This window comes from Kryptolebias marmoratus, linkage group LG16 (genome assembly GCF_001649575.2).
Source record: "Kryptolebias marmoratus isolate JLee-2015 linkage group LG16, ASM164957v2, whole genome shotgun sequence".
In the NCBI taxonomy this organism is placed as follows: Eukaryota; Metazoa; Chordata; class Actinopteri; order Cyprinodontiformes; family Rivulidae; genus Kryptolebias; species Kryptolebias marmoratus.
In genome coordinates this window covers 6,234,737-6,260,671 of record NC_051445.1, presented here as the reverse complement: position 1 = coordinate 6,260,671, position 25,935 = coordinate 6,234,737, and the positions used below count along the sequence as shown (strand labels likewise).

The following is a 25,935-nucleotide window of genomic DNA, read 5'->3' as shown; positions in this document are numbered from 1 at the left end:
TCCTGAAACTTTCTTTAAAATCTGTCCAGTTGTTTGTGAGATATTTTGCTAACAGACAGACAGAAATGACTCCAAATAGTTGATGACAAAATTTGATTTAGAATACGCAATCTGTTCTCAAAATAAGCTCAAAATGTGCATTGGGGATCGGTCTCTGCTATTACCACACCACATTTTAGGTCCATCGATGTAAAAATGACTGAGTTTTTATGGTTTGTAAGGCCAGTTGGCTGTGACAGCCATCTTGAATCAGGTTGACTCCATATGTTAATTGGCTGCAGATGTACATCCAGTGATTACCTTCTGCTAGTTTTATTCAAATTCATCCAGTGATTCATGAGATTTTTTTGATGAGACACCCAGACATGAGCAAACATCATCGTCTACCTTCGTTTCTTAGCAGGAGGGAATAAAAACACCCAAAAGGGAATATGTGATTGAAAAAAAAAATAGACTAAAACTGTAAAATGAAGCACAAATTCTCCTGCTGAAACTCTTTTAGCTGTTAGCCTGTTTGGTGCATCTCTGCATCCCGCTCTGTGGTTAATCAGACTGCTGGCACAGAGCTACTTATTAAGGTCCGCCATGATCTCCCATCTCTCTGTGACATTTAATGCAGTGGTCTTCCCAACACTGGAGCACTGAAAGAGGAAGCAGCTTTAATTACAGCCTGATAGTCGGAGGCACAAAGAGGCTTCTCCTTATTTATGGTGTTTAAAGAAATAATGCAGTCAAGCTAAAAGTAGATTTAAACCTCTTCAATATTATCCTTATCTGTATAATTTGTCTGTCTGCTTATATATTGCTCTCCCCTAGAAAAAAATCACCCCTTTGTGGTATATAGATTTTATCACTCCCCAAAAAAATCCATTTCACTTAAATAGGAACTTTTTTTCACTATAATATTACCATATAATCATTTTCAGTTTCATGCAGCTAGAAAACCGTCACAGTTGGTTAACTTCCCCACAATGAGATCAACTGACCCACCACATCCCTTCACTACGCTTTAACACAGTTTTTGCTCACTTTATTCAATGAAATGCTGAAAATAATTACATAAAATAAGTTCTTCAACTAGATTGTTGTTTACTCAAGCTCATGTTGCACTTCTCATTCTCTCAGATTCTACAACCTGATTTTTTGCTAACTTCATCAGTTCATTATTAGCTTCCTGCTGCAACACTTCTGGTTTTCTCTTTCTTTTTGTTTTCTTTTATTTTTTAGTGAAGTTCAAACTGAAAGATGGCATCAGATCAGGGAGCATGAAAATTCACAAGTTCAGCAGCACTGCAGCCTGATGACGGTTGTCAGATTGTCACAGTTGATTGTCTGAAACATCACATCTGGGGTTTTCATAAAACTTAAATACTTCTGAAACTAGGAAGAGTTACACCCATTTCCTGTTATTGGAGACCATTGTATCACCATGCATGTTCTACTGAATGAGAAAACAGAACTGAGACTGTGACACTTGTGTAAATGGGTTTTAGTGGGGGATTGGAAAGTATTTCTTTAAACAAGTTAGTGAGTTTTGTCGGTAAGAGGTTCATTTTTAAGCCATGGCAGCTGTTTTCTGTATTAGAACTGGAGTAGGGTTATTATGAGGGATATTCTGACATTTAACCCATGTGCATTGTTATCCATCTGGTCAGTGTAAACATCCTATGATGGTTGTTAATCTTCTGAAACAGCAGTCCAATATTTTCTGCATCCCTGACCGGTTTCATATAAGACAACTTTCCCACAGGCTAGTTGGGCAAAAAAAAAGTCCTCTGGCAAAGTTTGTTTTTTACTAGTTTTTGCAACGGGCAGCTTGCTAAGATGTGAAAAATAACTGCAGGAAAGAGGAACAAAAAAAGGTCATTTTTAAATAAAATACCTTGCAGAGAAATGTATACAAAAATGTTTCTGTAGATTTCTTTAAGAAAAGTTTTTTCTTTGTGTTCCTGTACTGAACATTGGTGGATTCTTGCTTTGAAAGACCCAACATGGGAACCTCACATCCAGCAGAATCAGTCAAATATTAGTGTGCAACAATATGATGAAGAGCCCGTCACGTATACTTCTCATTTGAATAATGATCACTAAAGTGGTTGTTTTCACTCACAAATGGTCATTAGTTGGACTATGGAATCAGTTTCCGTGTTATTTCACTGCCTGGCTGCCAACTTGTGGATGAAAATTGCAATTATCTAGTGAGCCCATCATACAAGCTCGATGGAAGCAAGAGAAATCTATATGGCTCCCTAATGAGCAGTGAGCACCAATGCTACCATTTGATTAGAGACTTAATTGCGATAATAATGAACAAATACACCCAGCTCAGGCTAAAATGGTCTTGTAAGCATTCAGCTAATTAATGGCAATTTGCCCGCTGATGCTGATGAAGGAGTAAGTCACTGGGGGGAAACATTTTCCTCTCAACCCACAGAAAACAAGACAGTACAATGCTGACCATAAAAAAAGGTCCAGGAAGCTTTCTATTTGAAGCCACTGTTCTTATTCTGGCTGCAACCTGATCCAAAACAATAAGCTTCACATAAATTGTAGGTCAAAAGTTTGATAGTCTTGTTCGGTCATTTTGAAAGTAGGCTGAGACCATGTCACATAACAAAAACAACAATGCAGACAGGCCAATTTGCAAAGACAGCCAGACAGTTTACAGTCCACTGGCTCTTTGGAGATACAGAGGAAAGAATGGCTGGCAGAGCAGTGGCAGTCAACAAGAAGTAAGGAGGTTGAAGACAAAGAAGGACAGTCGAGCCAATGCTTTCTAAACAAAACCACAACCAGGACTAAGCTGAAAGATGAGCATGGAGTAAAAGATGAAGTCATACTAGGACATGCCAGGTCCCCTGGCCCAATCTAATGTCTTTCCATTACCCCGTGAACACAGCCACACATGCTGTTTCTGACCAATTAGGCAGGCATAAAGGCCAGGGGCTGGAATTCAGCTAGGGGCTCCGTTCGGCTGCTGGTTACATATAGGCCACTCTCCCCCTCTTATCTTTCCCATTTCTTGAATCTTCCTGAGCAGCAAAGCCAAAGATGGAGAAGGTCGGGGATAGAAGTGGTGAAGGCAATTTCATTCGGCAGCAAGCAAAAGGATGTCAAGCAGAGCGAGCGGCAAACAAGGCCATGTCTGGACCTTTTATCTCCTCAATTTTCTTCATCTGTAACAAGCAGACACACACACAAAAAACCATATACTGTCTGAAACTCTGAAAAGTGAAGACAATATAAAGTATGTTTCTGCTAGGAGACTTGTGTTAGAGGTTTAGTGTTGTCATGCAGTTTAAAAAAAAAATTAAAATAAAAATAAATACATAAATAAATCACAAAAGCTTTCTTCCCTCATTTAATTTGTTGTTATGAAGTTATTTTCACAAACAAAAATAAAAGCATGTCCATGTTATGACCATGTCAGAGCAATGCCTGTTCAAAGTTATGCTAAAAGCAGTTTTTTCCCCCCAGTAATCACAGGCTGTCAGAAGACAGGATTAAGATATATACACAGACACACACACACACACAATGACCCCATTATGTCAGCTGTGCTGTGAACTCAAGATAAATGGGCTTCCGTGGAACTTATTGCAGCATCACAACAATAGAGGGGTCGATAGTGTAAAAAAGATTTGATAGTCAGGCTGATGAAATCCAAGAAAAGCAGAAATCCACTTCCAAGAAAAACACAAAGCAAGGATTGATGCCTACACACAGATCTTTGAGCTTTTCACTTTGAGCAGAGGGTCAAAATGTGACAAAACGTGATTCAGGATGCTACCCTCTGCTTTTACCGGCAACTGACGCATTACCTGCAGGCTACAGTAAACACAGGCAGAGGGGCCCTGGAAAACACAAACACTGCTATGGCTTGATTTAGGACCTGTGCAAATATGGAAGCGAGGAGAGTTTCGGGGAAAAGTGGAGGCATAAAAAACATCTGGATTGTTGACCTAACCATATATTGCAGACTCGAAAAATGTTAAACAGCTTTCAATGACAGGAACACACAGTGTTGTGCAACTGTCTTTGTTAGGACAACGTATTGTCCTTAATTAACTAATGACCTAAACCCAAACCCAACGCTAAATAATTCATACTTAAACTTGACCTTTAGCCAAATCCAACTTTGCACCTAAACAAAAACACTCTAGGGAGAAAAAAAAGTAATAATTAGACAAAGCTTTAGTCTACATAAAGATTGCTGCTTTATCCTGAAAAATGTTACAAAAATAAGAGTACTACACACACACACTCAGGAGTTCTAAAACCGACATGCTCCTGGCTAGACGCTCAGGTTTTCTTCATTGAAAATGCCCTATAAACACCCTTAAGTTTTGTAAACATTTAAAAAAAAAAGAAAAGAAAGAACTTAAAGATCTATATCCATACAAAGCAGTCCATGTACAGTTTCTGCCTTTAAAAAGTTGAATGCTGCGTCACTTACAGAAACTGTGTCCACACACACAAATAAAGACTTAAATGCAGATGCATGCATTTCTTAAAAAGTCCCAGAGAAAATTTCCCTGAAGATGGTGCCCTACCACAAAGAAAGTTTGGGGAAAAACACTGCCCTGAATGGCAAATGATGTTGGCCAACACACCACCCACACCCACCACCTCTTTAGCCACACCATTCCTTTTACTCTCCTCAAGTCACCCGATCTCTTTCTTTTTGCAGTTATTGCTTGAGAGGGGATACTTGGTATTCTCTAGTTTAAAGAGCCTTTATCATCTGGGAAAAAAAAAGAGCTTTTCAGATGCTTTTATCTGACTTCTTTTTTTTACCTCTATATTATCCTGCAGTACACACACATCTCTTGAATGTAGATATCTGACATTTCGGGTCAACTGTGTTCAGGACTTGAGGCATAACCGTTAAAACCTTTTTTTAGCCACGTCTGCACAAGTAAGGTGTTATTAGCTTAAGGGTACAGCAAAAAAGAGAAATGAAAGTATCAACATATATCATCATGTGACCACTCATTCATAGCAGCAGCTGCAGTGACTAAATAAAATCATAGCTACGCGTCTGGGAGAATGAGAGCAATTCAACATAAATTTCTGTCTGGCAAAGAGAGAAAAACGTATCAAACTCCTGTTGGAGAAAAGCAGCTCATCTGCAGATAATCAACTCAAGACAAAAGGAAAACATTTAAACTCTCACAGAAAAGCCTCGGCTGCCCAGAAGGCTCAAACCCAGAACCCCTCAGCTGTCACATAAAACTGTAACACATTAAACTTAATTGTTGGACTCTGCAACTTGGTAAAACTCCCATGTAGCTCGAAAATAATAGTAAAAAGCCAGCACTTAATGGTTAACTCAACAATCAAACTGAATGGTAAACTTGACAGAATTAAATGGGTTGTATGTATGTATCTTTAAATACAGCAAGTAACTAATGTGCAGGAAAACAGATCTTTTTCCACATGAGTATACTGCAAAAGTGAAGGTTGGTATGGCCCACCTTCGCCTTTCAGCAGAGGGCAATAATGTTTTTGACTTCGTCTATCTGCCTATCCATCCATGCAATTCACTTATTCAATTTATGGTGCATTTATTTGCTCATTTTAAAAAAATAATATCAAATGCTAAAGCAGTCATTTTGATTGTTCACATTTACATATAATAATGGGACTAAAATCTATAATGTCACCAGAGATCATACAACTCAGGCATTTCTGTCATCTTTCTTTTTCATTTATTCATTTCTGCTTTCATTCATGTGACATAACAAGCAGGCAGACCTCAACTAGGTAGCTCTTTTGGAATCAGACACACAATTAAAACAAAACAAAAAAACAAGCACAGCTGAGGGAAATCTGTGGCAACAGCGATGACATAACTTGGAGTGCAGAAAAAAGGAAAACATCCCTTCATGTCAAGCTTTGTCAGCTTTAAGTCTGACAATGATGAACAAATTCTGTCATATCTAAGCAGTGTTTTATTGTTGTCGCAGCAATGTTAACACTAACAATATCTACAACCACCTCAAATGTCACCTCAGAATGAGCGCTATGAAGAACAAGAAAACTACATCTGAAAACATGATTCAGAGGACCACACAAATGTCAATACCACCTCAACCTTCAACTTTCCAGCTACACAAAGAACACTCCTGACAATCACTCGGCTGAAGACAGAGCATCAATCACTACAACTAAAAATAAGAATCTGAAGGCAATGTTGCCCTTTAACTGGTACATTGCATCAGTGTCTCTCAGGCAGTATTTCTTCCACTCATTGCAGAAGTCTGAATAATTGCAAACAAAACTAAAACGTCATTGGGTTTGGACTATAACCATGTTACTATCAGAAAGTAGCCCAGTTTCCTGAAATAACGGATGTTTACTGATAATGTTAAATAAATTAGAGTGAATATCAGCTGGCAAAATAAAAAAATAGCACCACGATGTCCCAGAGTGGAGACAAAAATGTCAAAGGCATTCTGATCAGAGCCAGAATGTCTGCAAACATTAGGAAGACATGTTTATCTGTGATAACAATATCTGACTGTGTCTGACCTAAGAAGAAAGTATAAATATCAGTGTTTTTACTTTCCCATTGAAACACTGCTCAGTCATGTATCAAAGTTAGTTGTTAAAGCCTGGGGGTTTTCAAACTGTGGTACAAGTACCACTGGTAGTACTCAAGATTCCTTCAGCGGTTCTCAGGAGAAATTCTGGTATCAATTTACAAGTTAAAAACAAGATAATTAACCATCATAAACTGAACTGTGATGTAAAGCTAAAAAGTAGAAACAGCTTTTAAAAAAATGTGGTTCAAGAAAATTGCAATAAATCTGAAGAAAATTGTCTCAACTTTGTATTTAGTTCTTGTGGAACAGAAGAAGAGCCTAAAGCAGCATATGTGGTGCCGTTTGTAGCAACAAATGCATTGAATCTTCACATCTTAAACTTTGCCATTCTGTCAGTCTTAAGGCTTGGGGTTTGGCTAGTTTGCTTGTTTATATCAAATGAGTATAAGCTTGTACTACTGTTTTTTATATGTTTATCACAGTAGGTTGTTGTTTAAAAGCTTCTGAGGTGGTAAGCCTTGTAAGAAGTTTGGGAACCACTGGTTTAAACAACTGTTCAGATGTACAATGAATCTCTGAGTCATTTACTCATATATACTGTATTGTTGTTCAGGTGTTTGGCATGTTGTTTACTTCAGCTGCTAACACTCCCACTGACCTTTTCTCCATTCTGACATGATACGGTGTCATTAAACTGATTTACATTTTTCCTTGTGAAGGAAAAAAATAAATAAATAAAAAAAAATCAACATTTTTAGGAATATTTCTCAAAAATAAACAAAATACTCCATGTGTGGCAGAGAACATCAGCAACAAAACCAAACAGCACTGAGCAGCTGATAATATCTGCCTCTGCTGCCATTGACTTGCACGATATATCAATATCCAGAGGGGCCTGGCAGCTCACTCCCCCACATAAACAAACCAAAGACAACGATGAGCTTACATTTCAAACATCAGCCTCTGACATTTCTGCAAAGCATCCTCAGCGGAGAGGAAAAGCACAAATGTTCCAGCTTTGTGGGAATACTGGGAGAGTGTGAGCCTTTTCTTAAGATTCTGTTCACCTTCCGTTTCTATCTTCTCACTCAGCAAGAGGCCATTTTCCTGGCTCAGACAAAACGCTGTTCGGCATATCTGACTTGGAGGAAAGGAAGCAGCAGGGGGAACGAGGGGTGGAGGGAGTTCACGGCGCTCTGAGCTGGCTAGGAGGTGCCAGCTTACCAGCAGCATTTTATTCAGACAGTCGCCCCACTCTCTGGTCATTACGCCTCTAAGGGGATTTCAAGCCCAGCTACAAGATCACCTATTCGAGGTTTCGTGTGAGGTTTGTGTGTCTGTGCATGTGTGAGGTGAAGACAAGACATTTCTTTCTCCAATTAAGCTTCAAAACAAATCATTTGACAGTCTACAAATCACTTTATGTTACTGTGTCTGCCTCAAGAGCATATCTAAATACAATTTACAAGGTTTCAAAAAACAGAAAAGAAATTGATTTAAACTCTGGTATGGAGAGGACCATCAAAATGTGCTCCTCCAATAATGCCTCAGTATGTTTCAGCCACATCTGCTCTTGATTCTGATTTCCACAACAAACCATCATAGTCAGAAATGTGTCCACATAAAATCTGATCTCTACAGAAGTTCTTCTATTTAAGATCAGTTAAAAAATAAATAAAAAAACTTTAAAGAGCACCCAAAATTATACGAATTCTGCACATCTGTTGCAAAAATATGCAATTAGAGAATATCATGGAAAAAAGTTCCCCACGGCTGTTTATTTTTCTGAAAGTTGAAAAGGGCAGAAAAGTGACGTCAGTGAGGTGAACAGTCTCATCAAAACATTTTCCTCAAGCCTCTGTTTAGAGAGTTCCATTAAAAGAAAACAGTCTGCTCATTGTTGTAGGTTACAAGCAAAACACCCCCACCCCCACACACAGATGACTAATGTTGGTCAAAACAGCGATACAAGGAGGTTCAAAACTGGATGAGTAAAAACAGACAAGACTTGTGGCGATAACCCTCAAACTCCACATTTCTACCCAAGTTTTCCATCAGCTAAGCGAGTGTATGTATACACACACACACTTACAGAGCACAAAAAGCTGTGAAGCCTTTTATTGCTCCGTTGGAAGAGGATCTGCCACAAGAAAGAGCAGAAAGTCTGTCCTCCCTCTGCAGAGCTCAGCTGTCAGCTCCATCTCCTCCTCTCTGTTAGTGTCTTCCCCTTTCAAATGCATCATATGTTAGACGCCACATTATACAGTACTTTCCAATTTCCTCAAGCAAAAAGGCCCTCATTTGACTGCGCCGCCATATCTCTGTGAAACATTCAGTGGACGAAGGAGAGAGCAAATCTCAGACTTCACAGATACAGCCTTTAGATGCACCCTTCTCTTTTGATGTATGACGTTGTGGAGACCAACAGAAGACAGAGATATGCAGGCTTCAGTCTGTGAATGAGCTCCAGTTCTCCAAGCCACACAGCTCACCATCATTCTGTGACATCCTTTTACTCAACTTTTTTTTTTCCTCTCTTTCTTAAATGGGTTCCCTCTTTGCATTTCATGTTCGACTTCCACACTCCAAGTACTAGCCTAAAGGACATCATCAACAAAACATGCATGCCAAAAAAGACACCCTCCTGTTGCTGTGGGGGTGCATTTTTGTGGTACAGTTCCTGCTATCCAACTTCTTTGCCAGAGCCAGTGAGGCAGCAAAGTAGGCATGCAGGCAAATCCGAGGAGAGAAAAAAAAAACATCACAGAATTACAAATAGGAGATTGTATGAAAATTACTCCCATTTTTATCCTGCTGGGGACTTTTGAAGGTGAATGGCTTCTGCAGGCATTTGCTGGAATAAGTATACAACACCTTGGCAACTTTGGGAGAACTGGCTGGCATCCTGAGGGTTGCCTTTTAACATTTGTGATGTGTGATCAGGCAGTCATTGTCCCTTGTTTCACCCTGTCTTGGCAGTGGATGCACACACAGAGAAAGAAGGTGGGGAGTCTGCTTTCTTGTTGTTGGCAGCTTAGAAAAAGGATGCCCATTCACAGTTTAGGCACTGAAGCACTCAGTGGGCCATACCAGACCCTTTTTTGGCTTGTGGTGAGTTGGTGGGGTTGGGGGGGGTGTCTTTCTGCATTCCATTACAGTAGGAAAAAGAAAGAAAACAACTGAATTTAGAGCTGCAAACAATATGAACTGGAAGACGGATGACAAAAACACTGAACTACATAGAAAGCTTTGAGTTTTGGAGAATTATACAGGTACATCTGAATAATTTAGAATATCATAAAAAAGTTAATTTCAGTCATTAAATTCAAAAGTAAAACTCAGAATCATTACACACAGAGTAACGTAGTTTAAGAGTCCATTCTGTTCATTTTGATGATTATGGTTTACAGCTAATGAAAACCTAAAATTCAGTTTCTCAGAGAATTAGATCATTGCACAAAAGCAACAGATGATGAGACGTGGACTAAAGCTGCAGATGAATCCAGGACATGGGCTTCAACTGTCACGTTCTTTGTTTCAAGCCACTCTTGAACCAATGTCAGAAGCGTCTTACTTGGACAAAGGACAAAAAAAATAAATAAAACTTGACTGTTGCTCAATGATCCAAAGTTCTCTTTTCAGATGAAAGTATATTTTGATTTATTTCTAGAGGAAAAGTAGAGAGGCACAAAACAATCCAAGCTGCTTGAGTTCTAGTTGTGAAGTTTCTACAGTTACTGATTAATTATGGAGCCATCTTAACTGCTGCTATTAGTCCACTGAGTTTTATCAAGTCCAAAGTCAGAGCAGCCATCTACCAGGACTTCATGATTCCCTCTGCTGATGAGCTCTATGGAGACCATGGTTTCATTTTCCAGCAGGACTTGGCACCGGCCCACACGGCCAGAAGTACAAATACCTGGTTTATTGACCATGATATCACTGTGCATGACCTGCCAGCAAACTGCCCTGACCCAAACCCCACAGAGAACCTATGGGGCCTTGTCAAGAGAAAGATGAGACACCAAGCACAACAATGCAGCCAAACCGAAGGCCATTATCAAAGCAACCTGGGCTTCTATAACACCTCGGCAGTGAAGGCCGATTGCCTTCATGCCACACTGCACTGATGCAGTAATTCATGAAAAAGGAGCCCTGACCAAGTACTGAGTGCATACACAGTACAGCTGAACAACATTTCTGGAATAAAAATCCTTTTTATTATATTTCTATAAGTCTTATATAATAATCTAATTTTCTAGGAAACTGAAATTTGGGTTTTCATGGCTGCAAGCCTTGAGAATCAAAATTTAACAGAAGTAAAAGCTTAAAATATTTAACTCTCTGCATAATGAATCTATATGAACTAAATTACTGAAAAAAATAATCCTTTTTGATGATATTCTGATTTATTGAGTACATATATGTCAAAACTGTTGAAAAGGGAAAAAAAAGGTTAATGTTAGCTACTTTTTTTTATTAGTAAATCTAGACGGAGCTGAAAACCACAACATGTCCGCTTTTGCTTGCAGAGTGAATATAAACCTTCAGGAAAACAAAAAGGCTGTACTACAGACAACATGCTCCAGAGGATGGAATCTGTACAAAAAAAGTAAAAAAAATACAACTACACAAAGAGATTAGGACTATGAAGTTAAACTAATTATGTCTGCATGTGTCCCCTTTAATGAGCTTCAAGTGATTAGGTGAGAACATGTTGAAAATAAAAATTTTACTCAGACAACAACTGAGAATGTCGCTGCTCATATGAGCAGACCAAGACTCTGTTTACTTGAAAGAGCATCAAACAGAGAAACTGAGTCAGTGGAGTTCAGAGCACGAGGGCAAATAACCCTTTGTCCTCTGACGTCTCAGCCACCATGTAGCACATCACCTCTAGGTATGAGGCATGAGAGCAGCGTGAGAGGGTGACACCAGGCTCGGAGTGAGAGCGACAACAGGACTTATCCGTGTCACATGCTAAGGCTAAAACCCATCTGGAAGCGCCGGCACAACGACCGACCTCCCATCGCACTCCTTCTGCCTCCAACCCCCTCACCAGCCTGACTTGCCTTGAGTGGGTACAGATGTGTGATCCACAGACGCTACCACTCCGGAGCCCTTATTGGTGCCACGGGGCTCAACAAAGGATGGCACACAGCTTGAAGAGCTCCTGGCCAGAGAGTCACTGCACACAGTCGTATCATTTGCAGGCGATTGTATGAGGGAGACAGCAATGCTACGGCTACGAGCAGAAGTGACCTTAAAGAGCGAGAGTTAACAGCTACAGGAATAAAAAAAAAAACTGGTTCTAAAGGATACAACTTCCTTGTTTAAGAGTTAGAAGTTAAAAGCCTAGCAGTCTTTGAAGGAATGCATATCACCCGCCGCCCTTTCCTGCTGAGATCATCTTATGATGAGAAGGGGATGGAGTTTAAACATTTAGCATACGTTAATGAAATTATTAACGAACGCTCCTCTGAATTTAGTGGGGCAGAAGCTAAGGTTGGTTAGCTGTGGCGGCCATTGTGGATTGGGTTGACTCCAGAAGTTAATCAGTTGTAGATTTACATCCAATCATTTCTTTTCTGGAAGTTTCATTAAAATCTGTCCACTGGTTCATGAGATATTTTGCTAACGCTACAGACAAATGTATGCACGCACAAACACAAATGGGCGAAAACACTATCGCCTTCCCCGGCGGGCAATAATAGGGATCATTTGGACTTTTCATTTTACTAGAATCTGTACACTCAGGTATAGAAAGAAGAATTAATTAAGCTTCCTGCCTTCATTATTAAAATAAAATGACAGCTACATCTGTATATTTGACTGACTGTGGTATGTGGTATTAGGTATAAATGTCTGCTTGTGCATTAGAACAAGGAATTGATGTTTCAAACAGGATTAGCCTTCATTCAAACAGCAGAACTAACATTTACTTACTCAACTACAAAAACTGCCTACAGGCTATATTGGCAGCTGTGTTTCTTGCATCACTGTGGTTTGCAGCACTGTCTGAGTTTCCTGTTTGTTGAAATTCCTTCCGATTTGTGTTCAGCTCCTGCTCAGCCCCTGACACACAAACACAGCATGTGAACGAGCCTCACCTCCTTGACTTTCTCCCGACGCTCGTTGCTTTGCGGGTCGGCGGGCCTGCCGTCGTCTCTGCCCAGAGGGGGTTTAAGGAGGCACCTCTGGAACCTCTTGAAGCTGAAGGTATCCGAGCTGGTGCCGGTGGAGGTGGCTTTCTGCGAGGCGGACTCCGTCTTGGACCTGGGCAGAGTCAGGTCCTCCTGTGCTTTGCCCCCAGCCTCGGTCTCCTCGCGGTTCGGGCTCTTGGACTTGGTGCCCGTCTCTCCCTTGGCCGGGGTCAGGCCCCGCAGGTGCTCCTGCTCCTTGGGTCTTTTCGGGTGCTCCCTGACGTCGTTCTCGGAGCCCACGGTGACCGGCTGGACCTCCGTCTTGGACAGAAAAATGCGCTTTAGTCGGACGGAGTCCGGCAAAAAGAAGAGGGCTCCGAAACACAGCGTGACCAAACCCGAGAGAAAGAGCAAAAAGACGAACTTCTGGGACAGGCGCAGACCCATGCCCGATGCCGAGACACCGGGCAACTTTCGGAAAACCATTGAAACTTTTTTTGTGGAGACGCTGCCTTCCTTAGTCCGCGGTGCTCTGACAGTTCCTGCTCCCCAGCGAGCAGCGTCTCTGCCGCCTGGAGGCTTGTGTAAAACCTAAATATGCGGGACTCCAAACACCCCCCCGTGACACTCGCAGAGGAAACAGCCAGCCACAGCCGTCCTTATCTCGCTATCGATTGGGATTTGCATAAGCGAACGTTAGGCCTGCCTACTTCTGTAATTCACAAGAAACCATTTGGCGGCTCGGCGCCGGAGCGGTTTATCATCGCTGACATCAACGGAGCGCAGGATCCGAGTCCGAACTGTAAATCATGAGGCTCAGACCCGCGGGGCTCGACGGCTCCGGCGTTTACTGGGAACACCGAGCTGGATGCGGGGGTTACTGGGTCGCCCGAGCACACGGCGGGCTCGGGAATAGACGCGCTTCCACGTGAGGCAACGAGACGCCGTGCCATCTATCTAAACTAAGTTGTGGTTCAGTGCATGGTGCCGCTCAGGTGGTGGAAAACGCATCGCCCCGCGGTGCAAAGCGAACATCACAGCATCTTTTTTTTTCCTCCTCGTCTCCGTTTGAAGAGAGCCACGCTGCTGCATCCCAAGCTGCCCCTGAGCTCAAGGAGCCAGGCGACGAGCCGTTTCGCTCGCCTCTGTATTCCGATCAGCTGGTGGACGGGAAAACGCGTGTATATTCATGTCTCATCCCCGTCAACTGCGCTCCTCCGGCAGCCTCTCCGGTTCCCCCCCTCCGCCGCCTCCTCCTCCTCCTCCTCCTCCTCTCCGCCGCCGTCAACACGCCAGGCGAAACAAATCGCTGGCAGACGTAGGAGAAGGCGGGTTTTGTCCCATGCGAAGTTCCCCTAAGCCCCGATCCAGATCCGCAGAAGGACCGAATCAAGCATCCGGTCCGCCGGCGTGCAACAAAAGGCGGAGACAGCCGCCGTCCGCCGCGTCGCTCCCCGGTACCCGCCGCTGTGAGCGCCGCAGCTGTGCCGTGGACGTCCGCTTGCGTGGAAAAGCGAGAGGAGAGGGCTGGAAATGTAACATATAGTGCAGGCAGGGTGAGGAAGAGTAGACGACGGAGGAGGAGGAGGAGGGGGCGCGAAATGGTCCACTGCTCGACAATCCAGTGGGTTGGTCTGATTTCTTGATGGATATTCACGGCGGCTTATCACAACACAGTGAACCCGTTTGGCAAAAACCACTCTTTATGTTGACATGACATCTACAACCCAGAGGAAGAAAAAACGCCCGTGATTAATCCTGGAAGAGCTGAGGAGGATGAACACATCTGTTGCAGATGTTTCAAAACAAGACGAATAAACACAGAAAAAATAAGCTATTTAAAAGCTTGCCTTGTTCTTATCAAGCCCTGACGTTTTTAACCATCTTCTGAAACGCGCTTGAATAAAGGCACTACGAGTTATAATTTTCTTTTCAATTATTTGTCACTCGTTGAGTCTTTCTTGCACCTGCGGTAGGATTAGCATTACAGGACAGTTAGCATCAGGCTAGCAACAACTTTATCTAGAAGCGCTCAAGGAGGCAAAAATAAATAAATAAATCTGAAATGACATCAAACTTACCCAGTTCACGAAGAAACTGTTAATTGAAATCGCTGAAACAAAAAAAACGCAGTAAAATGGGTATAACATTAGACTTTTTGTGTTAATTGGCGTTGCGACGTTTAGCTAACTTCCGGATGTGACGCATAGTCTGCTCATTTGCAACAGCTGCTTCAAATTTATGTTTAAATAACAAACTCTTACAGTTTTAAATTGTTTATAAACAAGTTCAGAGAAAGTCAACTATTTTTTATCAAAAGGAACATGTTTGTTACCTATGAGTCTTAAGTTGCACCTGTGATATGATAAGCATGAAGTTAATGACGTTGCCTTTGTTTGTTATGTACAATAAAGTTTCTCAAAATTTTTGGCGTCTCTCAAGAATAAAAAAACAAATAACACCCAGTTTATGAATATATTTTACAAAGTTTCAAACTATACTACGTCACTCAAACAAAAATACACAGTAGAATGAGCACAAAAAAAGGCTTTAGGGTAATGGCGTCATAAATGTTAGCTATTTACCGGATGTGACGCAATAGTCATTCAACATTTAGGTTTTAAAGACAATCCATCATATTTTAAAGCTCTCAAATTTTAAGTAGCTTGTAACTTTAAAAGAGATTTTCTTGCACCTGGGATTAGATTAGCATTACTGAACAGTTAGCCTCATATTAGTTAGCAATAATTTTAGCTCACGGACAAAAAGTCAAAAATAACATAACAATTAAACAATTTGTGAAGATATTTACATATATATATACTCTACCTTACTGAAAAAAATACACAGTAAAATGAGCATAGAATTGGTCTTTTTAAGCTTCTAGCATTGCAAATTTAAGCTAATTAGAATATGTGATACAACATCTGCTCAAAACTTTGATTTAAATTCTGAGCTTTCCATTTATAATTTTGTTCATTTTATCTAGTCAAGGTCAATTAGGCTCCCATCTGTCACCCAGTTCTAATTTATTTTATGATTTATATAGCTATATCTAAATTCAGTTCAGATTCCTTTAAGTTTTATGTCAAGCTAGCAGAAATGGTGCAACACTGGCTTCAGTCAAGATTAAAAGTGAAACAAAATTCTGCAGAATATATATGTCAGGCTTTGTTTTTGTGTCACAGATAGTTTCTTTTATACCAGATTGAAAAAAATAAACTTTTATTAGCCTGAACATGCATTCAAAGCAGTTGTAAGTGTTGTGAAAACATCTTGAAGGATTTAAAGTTGTTTTTTTTTATTTTTATATTTTTTTTATTATTGTTTTGTCTTTTTTTTTTTTTTTTATCAACACCTAACTGAAAGTAGGGCTCATATGTTTTTGTTTGTTTTTACAGATTTATTAATTTGACTTTCATTGAAAGGTTTTCACAGTTATTTTCACACAGCTTGAACTTAACTTTCTTATTATTGTTCATGTTGTTTTCTATATATGTTGGAAATTATAACATGTTTGAGAGAACAAATGACTCATGACGTACATGCAAGAATTATAAGAACAATTCTCAGCTCGGCAGAAAAAACTGGGATCATTTTATCATTTTTTAGGTGAAACGCTGTCTTTACCTGCAGGTGGGAGTTCAGCCACGAAGATTATTCTGAAATCATCTCCATGCCTGAGCAGTTACTGAGCTTACATGTCATCTCAGCAGCTTGCATGCCAACATCTCCATCAATAAACCGGCACCTGCTGCTGAGGGATATGCAGCGCATCGTGTGTTGGGCTTGCTGTCAATCTTTAATGCTTAAATTCAAGTTCAGAGGAGTTCAGACTCAGCCCTTCAAATCACAGTATTGAATGTTCGGAACCTGTGTTTGAGCAACACTAAGCTTAGGCTGAGGTGTCCACAAGGGGATTAGGGGTGTGTGTTTTTAAATCATATTTACACGAGCTGAATGTAACCTGAACTGTAAACAGAGTGTTCCTAGAGATTAAATAAGATGGATGAGCAGATAAGTTGGCCATTAGTGAAAAGCTTGCACAGCACTATTAAAGTAATGCCTCTGAATGCAGCGAGCCTTTAGGGGCACCAAAGTCAGGAAATTATTCTATAATAGAAAATCAATTTAAGCCCCACCTTTCAACTCCTTTACCCATTCAAAGGCCTCCATTTGAGTTTCTGTGCCTAAAACTTTTCTCAGGCTACGCTTAACGTACACCGCCAGAGTCTTATCTGTTGCTGCTAGAATTATTTTCTTCCTCCATCCGGATAAAAGAAAAACACAGACCTGAGCGTTTTTTGGGAAAACTTCTGTCTCCACAAATAAACAATACTAATTCAGATCTAATGAGGCGTAAAACTCATCAGGCGTTTTATTTTGTACATATTTCAGGACTTGAAGCTCATTTGTATTCCATTTGGCTCTGAATAGTCACTATTGAGTCATTTTTACCGGATCGTTTTGTAACAGAGAGGAGGGAGAACAGAGGGAAAGGACAGAACTGTTGAATTAGCCTTTTTTGTTTGGGATCCAACAGTACTTCCTCTGGGAGTAGACGCATCTTTGAAGCATTTAGGGGGTTTCATCACTGACAAAAGGACAGTTTTATTGGCTGTCTGTATGTTTTTTTGCATTTGTTTTATGCAGCTATTAATCTACAAACTAGGTAATAATTTGTGGACTGTTCCAATGTCTTTTCACAGGAGGGTTTCTAATATTCTGACCATAATATTTATGTAAAACAACAAAGAAAAGACAATTAAAAACTTGCCTTAAAACCTTGAAAGTAATTGCAGCATCAATTTTACCATAAATCCAGATGTGTCCAAAGTGTAAAATAGATTCTTATCTGTTTCAGGAACAGGCTTAATGAATAGAAATAAAAAAATAAATAAATTTGTAATCAGTAGTCAAACAGCAGTATCTGGGTATCATTTTCTAAATGGGGATATAATTCAACAGTGTCATCATTGTGGTCTTTGTATGCATCCAGGATTTAGTAAATCCAAGTAAAAAGCATCTTTTAAACTCTATCTAAGGAGAGTTTTACACTTTCACTTTGAAAACCTCTGCCTGAACCTTAATCATATCATTTTATTAAACATATATTATAAGATTACAGCTGTAGGTTTAAAATTTGCTGCTAAAAAAGTAACAAAATGCATGAATACATTCCATCATGAATATGATTAACATTTTATTCCAATTCTAACTAAATGAAATACCACCTCCTTCCTTTTTGTAACAGCCTAATAGACACATCAGATTGGGGTTTCTCAAAATGCCAAGTTCTACATGAGTCCACTCATTGCTCTTGCATGGAGCTGCGCTGGTCAGTGACAGCCCACTTTATCACCGGGATAGATGAGCGGGGCGATGCACTGTCACTGCTACCAACAGGCAAGGGTGACACCGAAGCACAGGCACTTTGTCCACAGGAAAACAAACAACACAAATATCCCCCCACAAAAGGACATTTCTGGTGCACAGGACATTTGCTCTCCCCTGTGAAGCTGTGACTCCACAGCACTGGCTCCACTAACACGCAGCATCCTCGTCAGCTCATTGCTCAACACGCTGCCGCCCCGATGCTCCGTGTACAGACATCACTTTGGCAGGAAGCAAAGTGAGAGGAATCTGGCACTCTGTGTGAAAATATTCGCAAGCAGTTAATGGGAACGCATCCCTCAGCTGGGCTTTGTAATCAGACCGACTCATGCTTTATCATTTGGGAGTGATTCTGAAAAACACGAGGGAGCGGGCGCTACCATTTTCTGCCCCTTTTTGCAACACGCTGCGAGAGCGAGCTTTGCATTTCCAGTCAGAGATAATTGGGACTTGTAAAACTCACATAATGGCCTCTAAGTTTCTCCTTGTGCATGCAGGACGCCGTGAAAACAGCTGACTGTCTTTAAAACACTTTCTGCAGAGGGTCACAGACTGTAAAGTGTCCTGTGGGCCATAACCGTTTTGCTCTTGCGTTCAAAAATTCAATTCTGTTCCAACTCTGATGTTTTATTCATCAACCGAGATGCCAATGAAAAAGTCCATCTCTGTGTTCTGCTCGTTCTAATACATCAAACAACCGGCGGAGAAGAATCAGCCCATGCCAGTGTGTCCGGATTAATAATGTCACCGTGCTTACTATTTGTTTTGGGTTTTTTTTTTTTGAAGCACTGCTGCAGAGCATTTTCTGACGCAGGAAAGTGTGGCCTGGCAGGCTGTTTGATGCAAAGCCACGAGTATCAGGGCTCAGTTTCAGGTGCAAACCTTGATGCATGATGATAAAGATATACAAGGCCTGACGAAGCATACTGCAGAGGCACAGCCCTCACTGAACCTGAATAAATTCAGGGTCGAGAGACAAGATGTGACTTGGCAGCTCAGTTCAAAAGACTTCTGAGGGTTTGCTGAAGCTGAGTGTATTCTGGGATGGAAGGAGATGTTTAACTGAAGTCGTAGTGCTGTGACAATGTGCAACAGAATGTTGCTGGTTATAATATCCTGTTTAGGTCCTGTTAAGTAAGATATGGAAGAAATACAAGCAAAATGTATTCATATTATTGTTGATGTCTCAATATTGTTGCATAAACAGAATCTACAGCGCTGTGAAAAAGTATTCCCCCTTACAGATTTTATTTTATTTTTTTGTCACACTTACATGTTTCATCATCAAACAAAGGTTTGGTCCGATGTGGCTCTTTGTGGAAAAGTGTCCCCTAAACCTGATAACTGGTTGAGCCACCCTTGGCATCAACAACTGGCTGCGGTGCTCTGGATTGTTGTCCTGCTGCAGGACCTGAGTTATGGTCACAAACTGACGGACAGAAATTCTCCTTCAGGGTTTTCTTGTAGAGAACAAAATTCATGGTTATTATAGCAAGTCGTTCAGGTCCTGAAGCAGCAAAGCAGCCCCAGACCATCAAGCTGCCACTGCCATGTTTGACTGATGGTCTGATGTTCTTTTTCTGAAATGCACTAGAAGTTTACCGCCGATAACGGGACAAAGACCTTCCAGAAAAGTTCCACTTCTGTCCCTTCAGTCCAAGGAATATTTCCCCTAAAAGTCTTGGAGATCTTCAAAGTGTTTTATGGTAAATGTGAGATGGGCCTTTGTGGGGGTTTTTCTGGTCAGCAGTGATTTTTGTCTTGGAAGTCTCCCATGGAGGCTGTTTTTCCCCTTTGTCTCGTTCTTATTGTTGAATGGTGAACTCTGACCTAACTGAGGCAGGTGAGGTCTGCGGGGTTTTAGATGTTGTTTTTGCTTCTTTTAGGAGCTCCTGGATGAGTCATCGGTGCGCTCTTGGAGTAATTCTGGTTGGCCGGCTGCTCCTGGGAAGGTTCACCGCTGTTTCATGTTTTCTGCACTTGGGGATAATGGCTCCATTTCAGTGATTTTTTTTTTTTTTTTTTGACTCTACAAGTCTGCCAGGAGCTGTGTCTGAGTGTGGTGAGTGAAACTGAACTCAGCTTTCCAAAAAACATAAAAATAAAATAAAATCAGTTCATTCATAATTTAACTGCATGTTGTGTTTCTTCAGGTTCTCTTTGTGTGATAGTAAAATTTGTTTTTCTGAAAAACCAAAACAGAAGAAATTAGTCAGGTGGAGAATATTTCCTCTTGGCGCTGCAGATGCTGCAACAAACTCCAGCTGCATTTCCAGATCAAATCTGCAAACTTGCAAGGTAACAAATAAATGTTTTAGAATAAAAAATGAGCAACATTTCTCTGTAAAATGTGCTGAAAGGCAAGCACAAAAAAGTAAAAAATTAATTTTTTAAAGAAAACTTCAACTTAAAGGTGTTTTTATCAGTCAGTTAAAATAAAAGTTTTTTTTTTTTTTTTTTTTTTGTATTTTGACAAACATTTATTTGTCCTGTGCTGGGTGTGCATTTTTAAATCATTTTTTTTTTGGAGGAGGGATGAACCTGTTGCATTCTTGATTCAGCAGAATCAGAGAGCAGCTCAGACTTGGCATCAGATGAGGAGCCACCTGAGCAGCAAGTTTGGCTGCGTTGCCTTTTCTTGCTGCAGCTTCATTTGTCTACTTCCTTTCTTGGACAAAGCAAACAGCAAACGGCTGTTTGCACGCAGCCCGGGCGTGACACTCTCCACTAAACGCCTAACCAAAACAGCTCTTGTTATGCAACCAAAACATTTTTCAAAGCACAGCTGGAGAGGCTGAAAGTCTGAGCTTTTATTTGTAAGGAACGTCAGTGAGATGGTTTGAGGTTTTCAAAGCCTGAACACAACAATTAGCTCTTACAGTAGTTGGGGTATATGAGCCATGTAAATGAGAGGGAATGCAATAGCAAACACACCATTAAACTGATGGAATGAGGCCACAGAAAGCCTGAATCCCTCCCCAACACACCGATTAAACCTGCTAGAACGTGTTCAGTGTACAAACTGTTCCTGCTGTGAAATTAAAGGTGAAAAAGTGGAGTTTGTTCAGTGATGACACTTGTTAGGATCCACAGAGGTTGTGTAGTTACATAGTGCCACCTGCTGGTACAAGTAGGTTCTACAAGTTTTACCATCAGGAGATTTTTGCATTTTCACACATCTGTGTTGCATTAAAACTAATATTTAACCCAAAGGACAAAACCTTACAACAACCTTTAAAGTGAGTCAGGAGACTAAAGAGACTAAAGTTGGCAAATGACCTCTAAACTTTAAGCATTTAGTGGTGATTGTAGGTCAAAATGCACTAAATATTCCTAAATTATGATCTGTAAACACGAAAGAAAATAAACAGAAGAGCCTCATTCAAGTGAAAAAGCCATTCGACACACAAACTAGAAACAGTCATTTAAAGTGAAAATGATTTGTAAAGTCAAAAGCACAAAGACCTTTTTTTTCTACTGGTTCTGTCAATTTTTTTAGTTTGCTAAAACAGATTGTCCTGTTTTGTACAACTTCATTTCAACTCAATGTAGGTGGAAACAAGTAAGAGGTTAAAACTCTGAACTCTTCTGTTCAGCAGCTGTTAAGATCTTTTTTTTATTTTAAGGCAGTTCTATAAAAGAAAGAGCTTAAAGCCTCATTAATAGTTATCTGATAGTTTGTGAGGTGGATAAGTTTTAGTAAATCGTGGAGCCGCTCTAAAAAAAAAACAAACCCCAGCACATTCCCTCTGTGCTGCTTTAGAAGCTCATCATCACGATATAGAAACACGAGCTGATTCTAAAAAGCAGCTCATCTGTTAAACAGATCTGTAAACTTCTACTTTGCATAATAAAAAAACACAAAACCATGAATTAAACGCTGCTTTCTACACCTCCTGCCTGAACCTGGAGTCGTAAAGATGTAAAAAGGATTTGGCATAAAACGAAGACATTTAGAGCCTTCATGGACAATTAGTAGATTTATCCAGCTGATTATTTTAGGATTCATTAACGCAGTTTAAAGAAATCCTCTAACACTTAGTGTTTAGTTGAGCTTGTCATTAATAATGGAGACAGCAGAAAGCAGCCGTCCAAAGGTTGGAAAACAGCTCCCGTTTAAACCTGATATTTTGCTGGTTTGTTTTTGTTCAGGCAGTATAAAGTTGAGTTGTTGTTGCACATTTTCTTATCCAAAATCATAAAACCATTTTCCCTCCAGGCTGTTTTATGTCAATTTAGATCTTTGACAGCAGAACTGCTGTTTGTTTGAATTTTAGGCTTATCCTGTTTGTTTTCTGTTAATTCTTCTGGATCAGCATCAACTAAATGATTTAAAATCAACAAGGGCTTTACAGATTACAACAATCCCAACAATTTAAGTCTCAGATAAAAAATTAATTGGTTACTGAGCGGCTCAGACAGAAAATTATATTATGCAATATTGATTACGAGATTCACAGTGAATAAACAAACCACATGAATTTCTGAGATATTACACTGAGTCATTGTAAAGCCTTTGTTAAAAGAGGTACAAGAGTTATTTTATTTTTAACAGAAACAAAAGTAGAATAAATAAGCTGCTTGTAGAGAGTGACTACGGTTTGTTTTCCTAAACGCAACCTGAGCAGAATTATATTTTAACATCACAAATAGTTTATTGTCTTTACGTTACAACAAGAATGTTGTTTATTTAATGTTACAGTTTTGGAAATGTGAACCAAATGACTCCATGTTGTATTTATACTGAGCTGCACTGCCCCCTCCTGACCAGAAGGTGTTACTGCAGGTTAAAAAGTGAGAAGATGCACAGAAATGATTTATCCTTCTGCTCAAAGAATGCGATTTTTAAGGCTTTTGAAACTTGACAGAAGTCATTTTAGTTCGTTATTTTTTAAATTTACATTTCTTCTTCACTACACTTTAAATGGGTGGATTGAATTTTCCAATATGCTTGTAAATTTTGATCTGCAGTTGCAAACATGAACTCAACTCACAGCTCCAAAAATCAAACATTTCATTAAAAATATGTAGGGCAGGAAAAAGTCAGAGCTTTAATTGTTAACCTCCCACCTGCTGCTGGTGTAACACAAAAGAGCCAACTTTTCTTGTGAAAATGAATTATTTCCATTATTCTTTCAAACCTCTCAGATCTATATTTCTTCATTACATCCAACCCACCCCATCTGCTGCTCTATAACCCCTACGTTTCGTGTAAATAAACTGTTTAATCACGAGGCGCAGACACAAATGTGTTATAAAGTAGAACTTTAATAGAGCTGCTGACAAACTTTACATGATGGGTGTTAGTTTTAGTGGCATGAGGAAGCTGATTACCAATATAGAGCACACTTTATATAGCAGATTCTGATTTGTACATCACATAATAAATTTTCTTTGCTTTTTTTCCTGTACAATATATTCCCATGTATAGAAAATAAAGTATTTAACCATTGCAACGTTTCAGTGTGGAAACTGTCAACACATTCAAACAGCAAATCAAAGATAAAGACAGAATGACTAAAAAGGGAAATCTCATTAAATCTCAGCCACGTCGTCCTTGTAAGACGTCCATTCCTGTCCCCTGCTTACGCTGAAATAAAGCCTTTTATTGCTCTCTGCATCGTCACCGTTTTCAGATAAAGGTTCTGCTTTAATAAAGTGCTCTTTATGGTGTAAAACCGAAGCGTTCGATGGGAGTCCGTTCGGACAAACTGGGAGGAGGTAAACGAGGCAGAAAAACAGACACCGGATGGTGGAGCGAAGACACTGCAGGGACCAACATGTTGGAGACAGATGTCCAACACAGCGCGTCACACTGTGGACACGGCCTGTTGAATAATCAGCCCAGAACAGACAGATCTTATAGTTTTAGTGGATATAATGTAGTTTTTGCCCACATGTGACAAATCATTTTAGTTCAAAAACATCTGGTTTAGTTTTCATATGAAAACAATAAAAAGGTTGATTTAAAACTGTTTTTTGGGGGGATTTTGTTACAACTGAAAGCCTTTTTATTGTGTCCTTAGAAACTAAAGGTTTCCAAACCTTTTCCAGCCAAACTAACTGAAAATAAAACACGAAACATCAGCGTGACCTTCGCTTAGAGGTGTAATTTAACTTTATCCAGGTGAATGTTTTCAGTCTAAGGTCACTGAGTTTAAGAGTTGAGCTGATTCTAGTTGGTTTAATTAAATTTCGTTTATTTCTGCAACATGAGGCAGAGCTTGAACTCCACCATTCAAGTAAACATGATGTGGAAAACCCACAGTGAGAGCGACACAACGCACATCTGGGAAACACAAAACGCTGATATCCCATAAAGCTGATAATGAGAAACGTTTTTCATGAAGCACTTGAACTTGTAAAGCACATAAAGTATCATAAGAGAGAAATACAAACAAGAACAAATAAATGCTGGTGAAGCGACAAACATCCAGCGTGTTCAAGAAAACAGGTTCTTCTAAAGGCTGTATGGCTTCAGATTAAAGTTTGTTTTGTCCCAAACATTACTCTCCGAGATGTTCTGAGAATGTTTGCCCCAAAAACATGTATTTGGTATGAAAAAGAAAAATATGAAAATAGTGTTTCTTTCTTTCTTTTGAGAAACTAAATTCTTTGGAATAACATGAAGTGATCAGGAACGTCTTTTCTTCAAACTAAACCGAAGCGGTTGGTTCCCTCCTGCAGTAAACACTTTTAGATAAAACCCCACAACAACACTAAAACTGAGGTTTACGGAAGAACAAAATGGCCGAATTGGAAAGCATCTTTAAAGATAATAAAGTCTTAACGGTTCGTATCTGCAGCTTGTTCCTCGGTTCAGACTCACTCATTCATGAAACTATAAAAAGAAGATGACGTAGTGAATAAAAACAGACTTTTCTCTCAAACTGTTTTTGCTTTTAAAGACTTTCAGCAAAAGTTGGGCTGAATTCTTTAACTCGTGCTGATTTTTCTGACAGGAAACTTAAATTTGATCAGATTTTTTTTATGGTATCCTAAACACACAAATACAGCATCAGTACAAAAGGAGAGAAAAAAACAAAAATCCCCTGAGCACATGTGTAAATACTCACTGATTTCTGTGAGAAATGTGCACAACCAAAACATCCCAGAACTCTTCTAGTAGTCAAAGCATTTTAAAGAAGAGCTGAAATAATCAAAGCACAGAGAACCCTTCCAGGTTTCTCCTATTCTGATGCAATTTCAGCTTTTTGAAAGGAAGATAATCAGGAAAGATTACGCCGTCACGCCTCGAAACAGTCAGGAAGCTGGAACAATGGCTCCCTTCAGCTGCTGCAGGTAAACTGGGTACCAAAGGTGACGTTTCTGTTCGGTAACCAAATAAATATCAGCACACGAACAGAAGGGATGTCACTAAAAGCATGTAAACTCAGAGTGGTTCAGCTCCATCCAACAGGGGTAAAGGATGTTTCTGATCCAGCTGTTGTTGTACAGGTAAACAAAGATGATTACGATGATCAGAACCACATCAAGCTGTTAGGATTAATCGATTAGTAGTTAGTCGCAAAGCTGTGCAAAGGTTCTGCTGAGTTTGTCTCCATGACTGTTGAATGCCCGTGTTTGAGCTGAACTTTGATGTGAGTTAGGAAAGGAAGGTGACATTTAAAGGGTATTCAGAGAAGAGAGAATACAGGTGCTGGTCATAAAATTAGAATATCATGAAAAAGTAGATTGATTTGAGTAATTCCATTTAAAAAGTGAAACTTGTATATTATATTCATACATTACATACAAACTCATATATTTCAAATGTTTATTTCGTTTAATTTTGATGATTACAAATGACAACAAATGAAAATCTCAAATTCATCATATCAGAAAATTAG

At 39.9% G+C, this 25,935-nt stretch overlaps 1 protein-coding gene across 2 annotated transcripts in view; it reads right to left on the bottom strand.

Moving 5' to 3' along the window:
* LOC108240356 (mannosyl-oligosaccharide 1,2-alpha-mannosidase IA) overlaps positions 1-14,919 on the bottom strand; it is a 168,263-nt gene extending 153,344 nt beyond the window's left edge. The window contains exon 1 of one of the 2 annotated variants that reach the window (XM_017423754.3): positions 12,659-14,919. In XM_017423754.3, the coding sequence (XP_017279243.1) occupies positions 12,659-13,177 (519 nt within the window). In that variant the 5' untranslated portion in view covers positions 13,178-14,919. The remainder of the gene's footprint in view (positions 1-12,658) is intronic. The other variant, XM_017423755.3, reaches the window with a different exon arrangement.
* Positions 14,920-25,935: the final 11,016 nt, after the last annotated feature.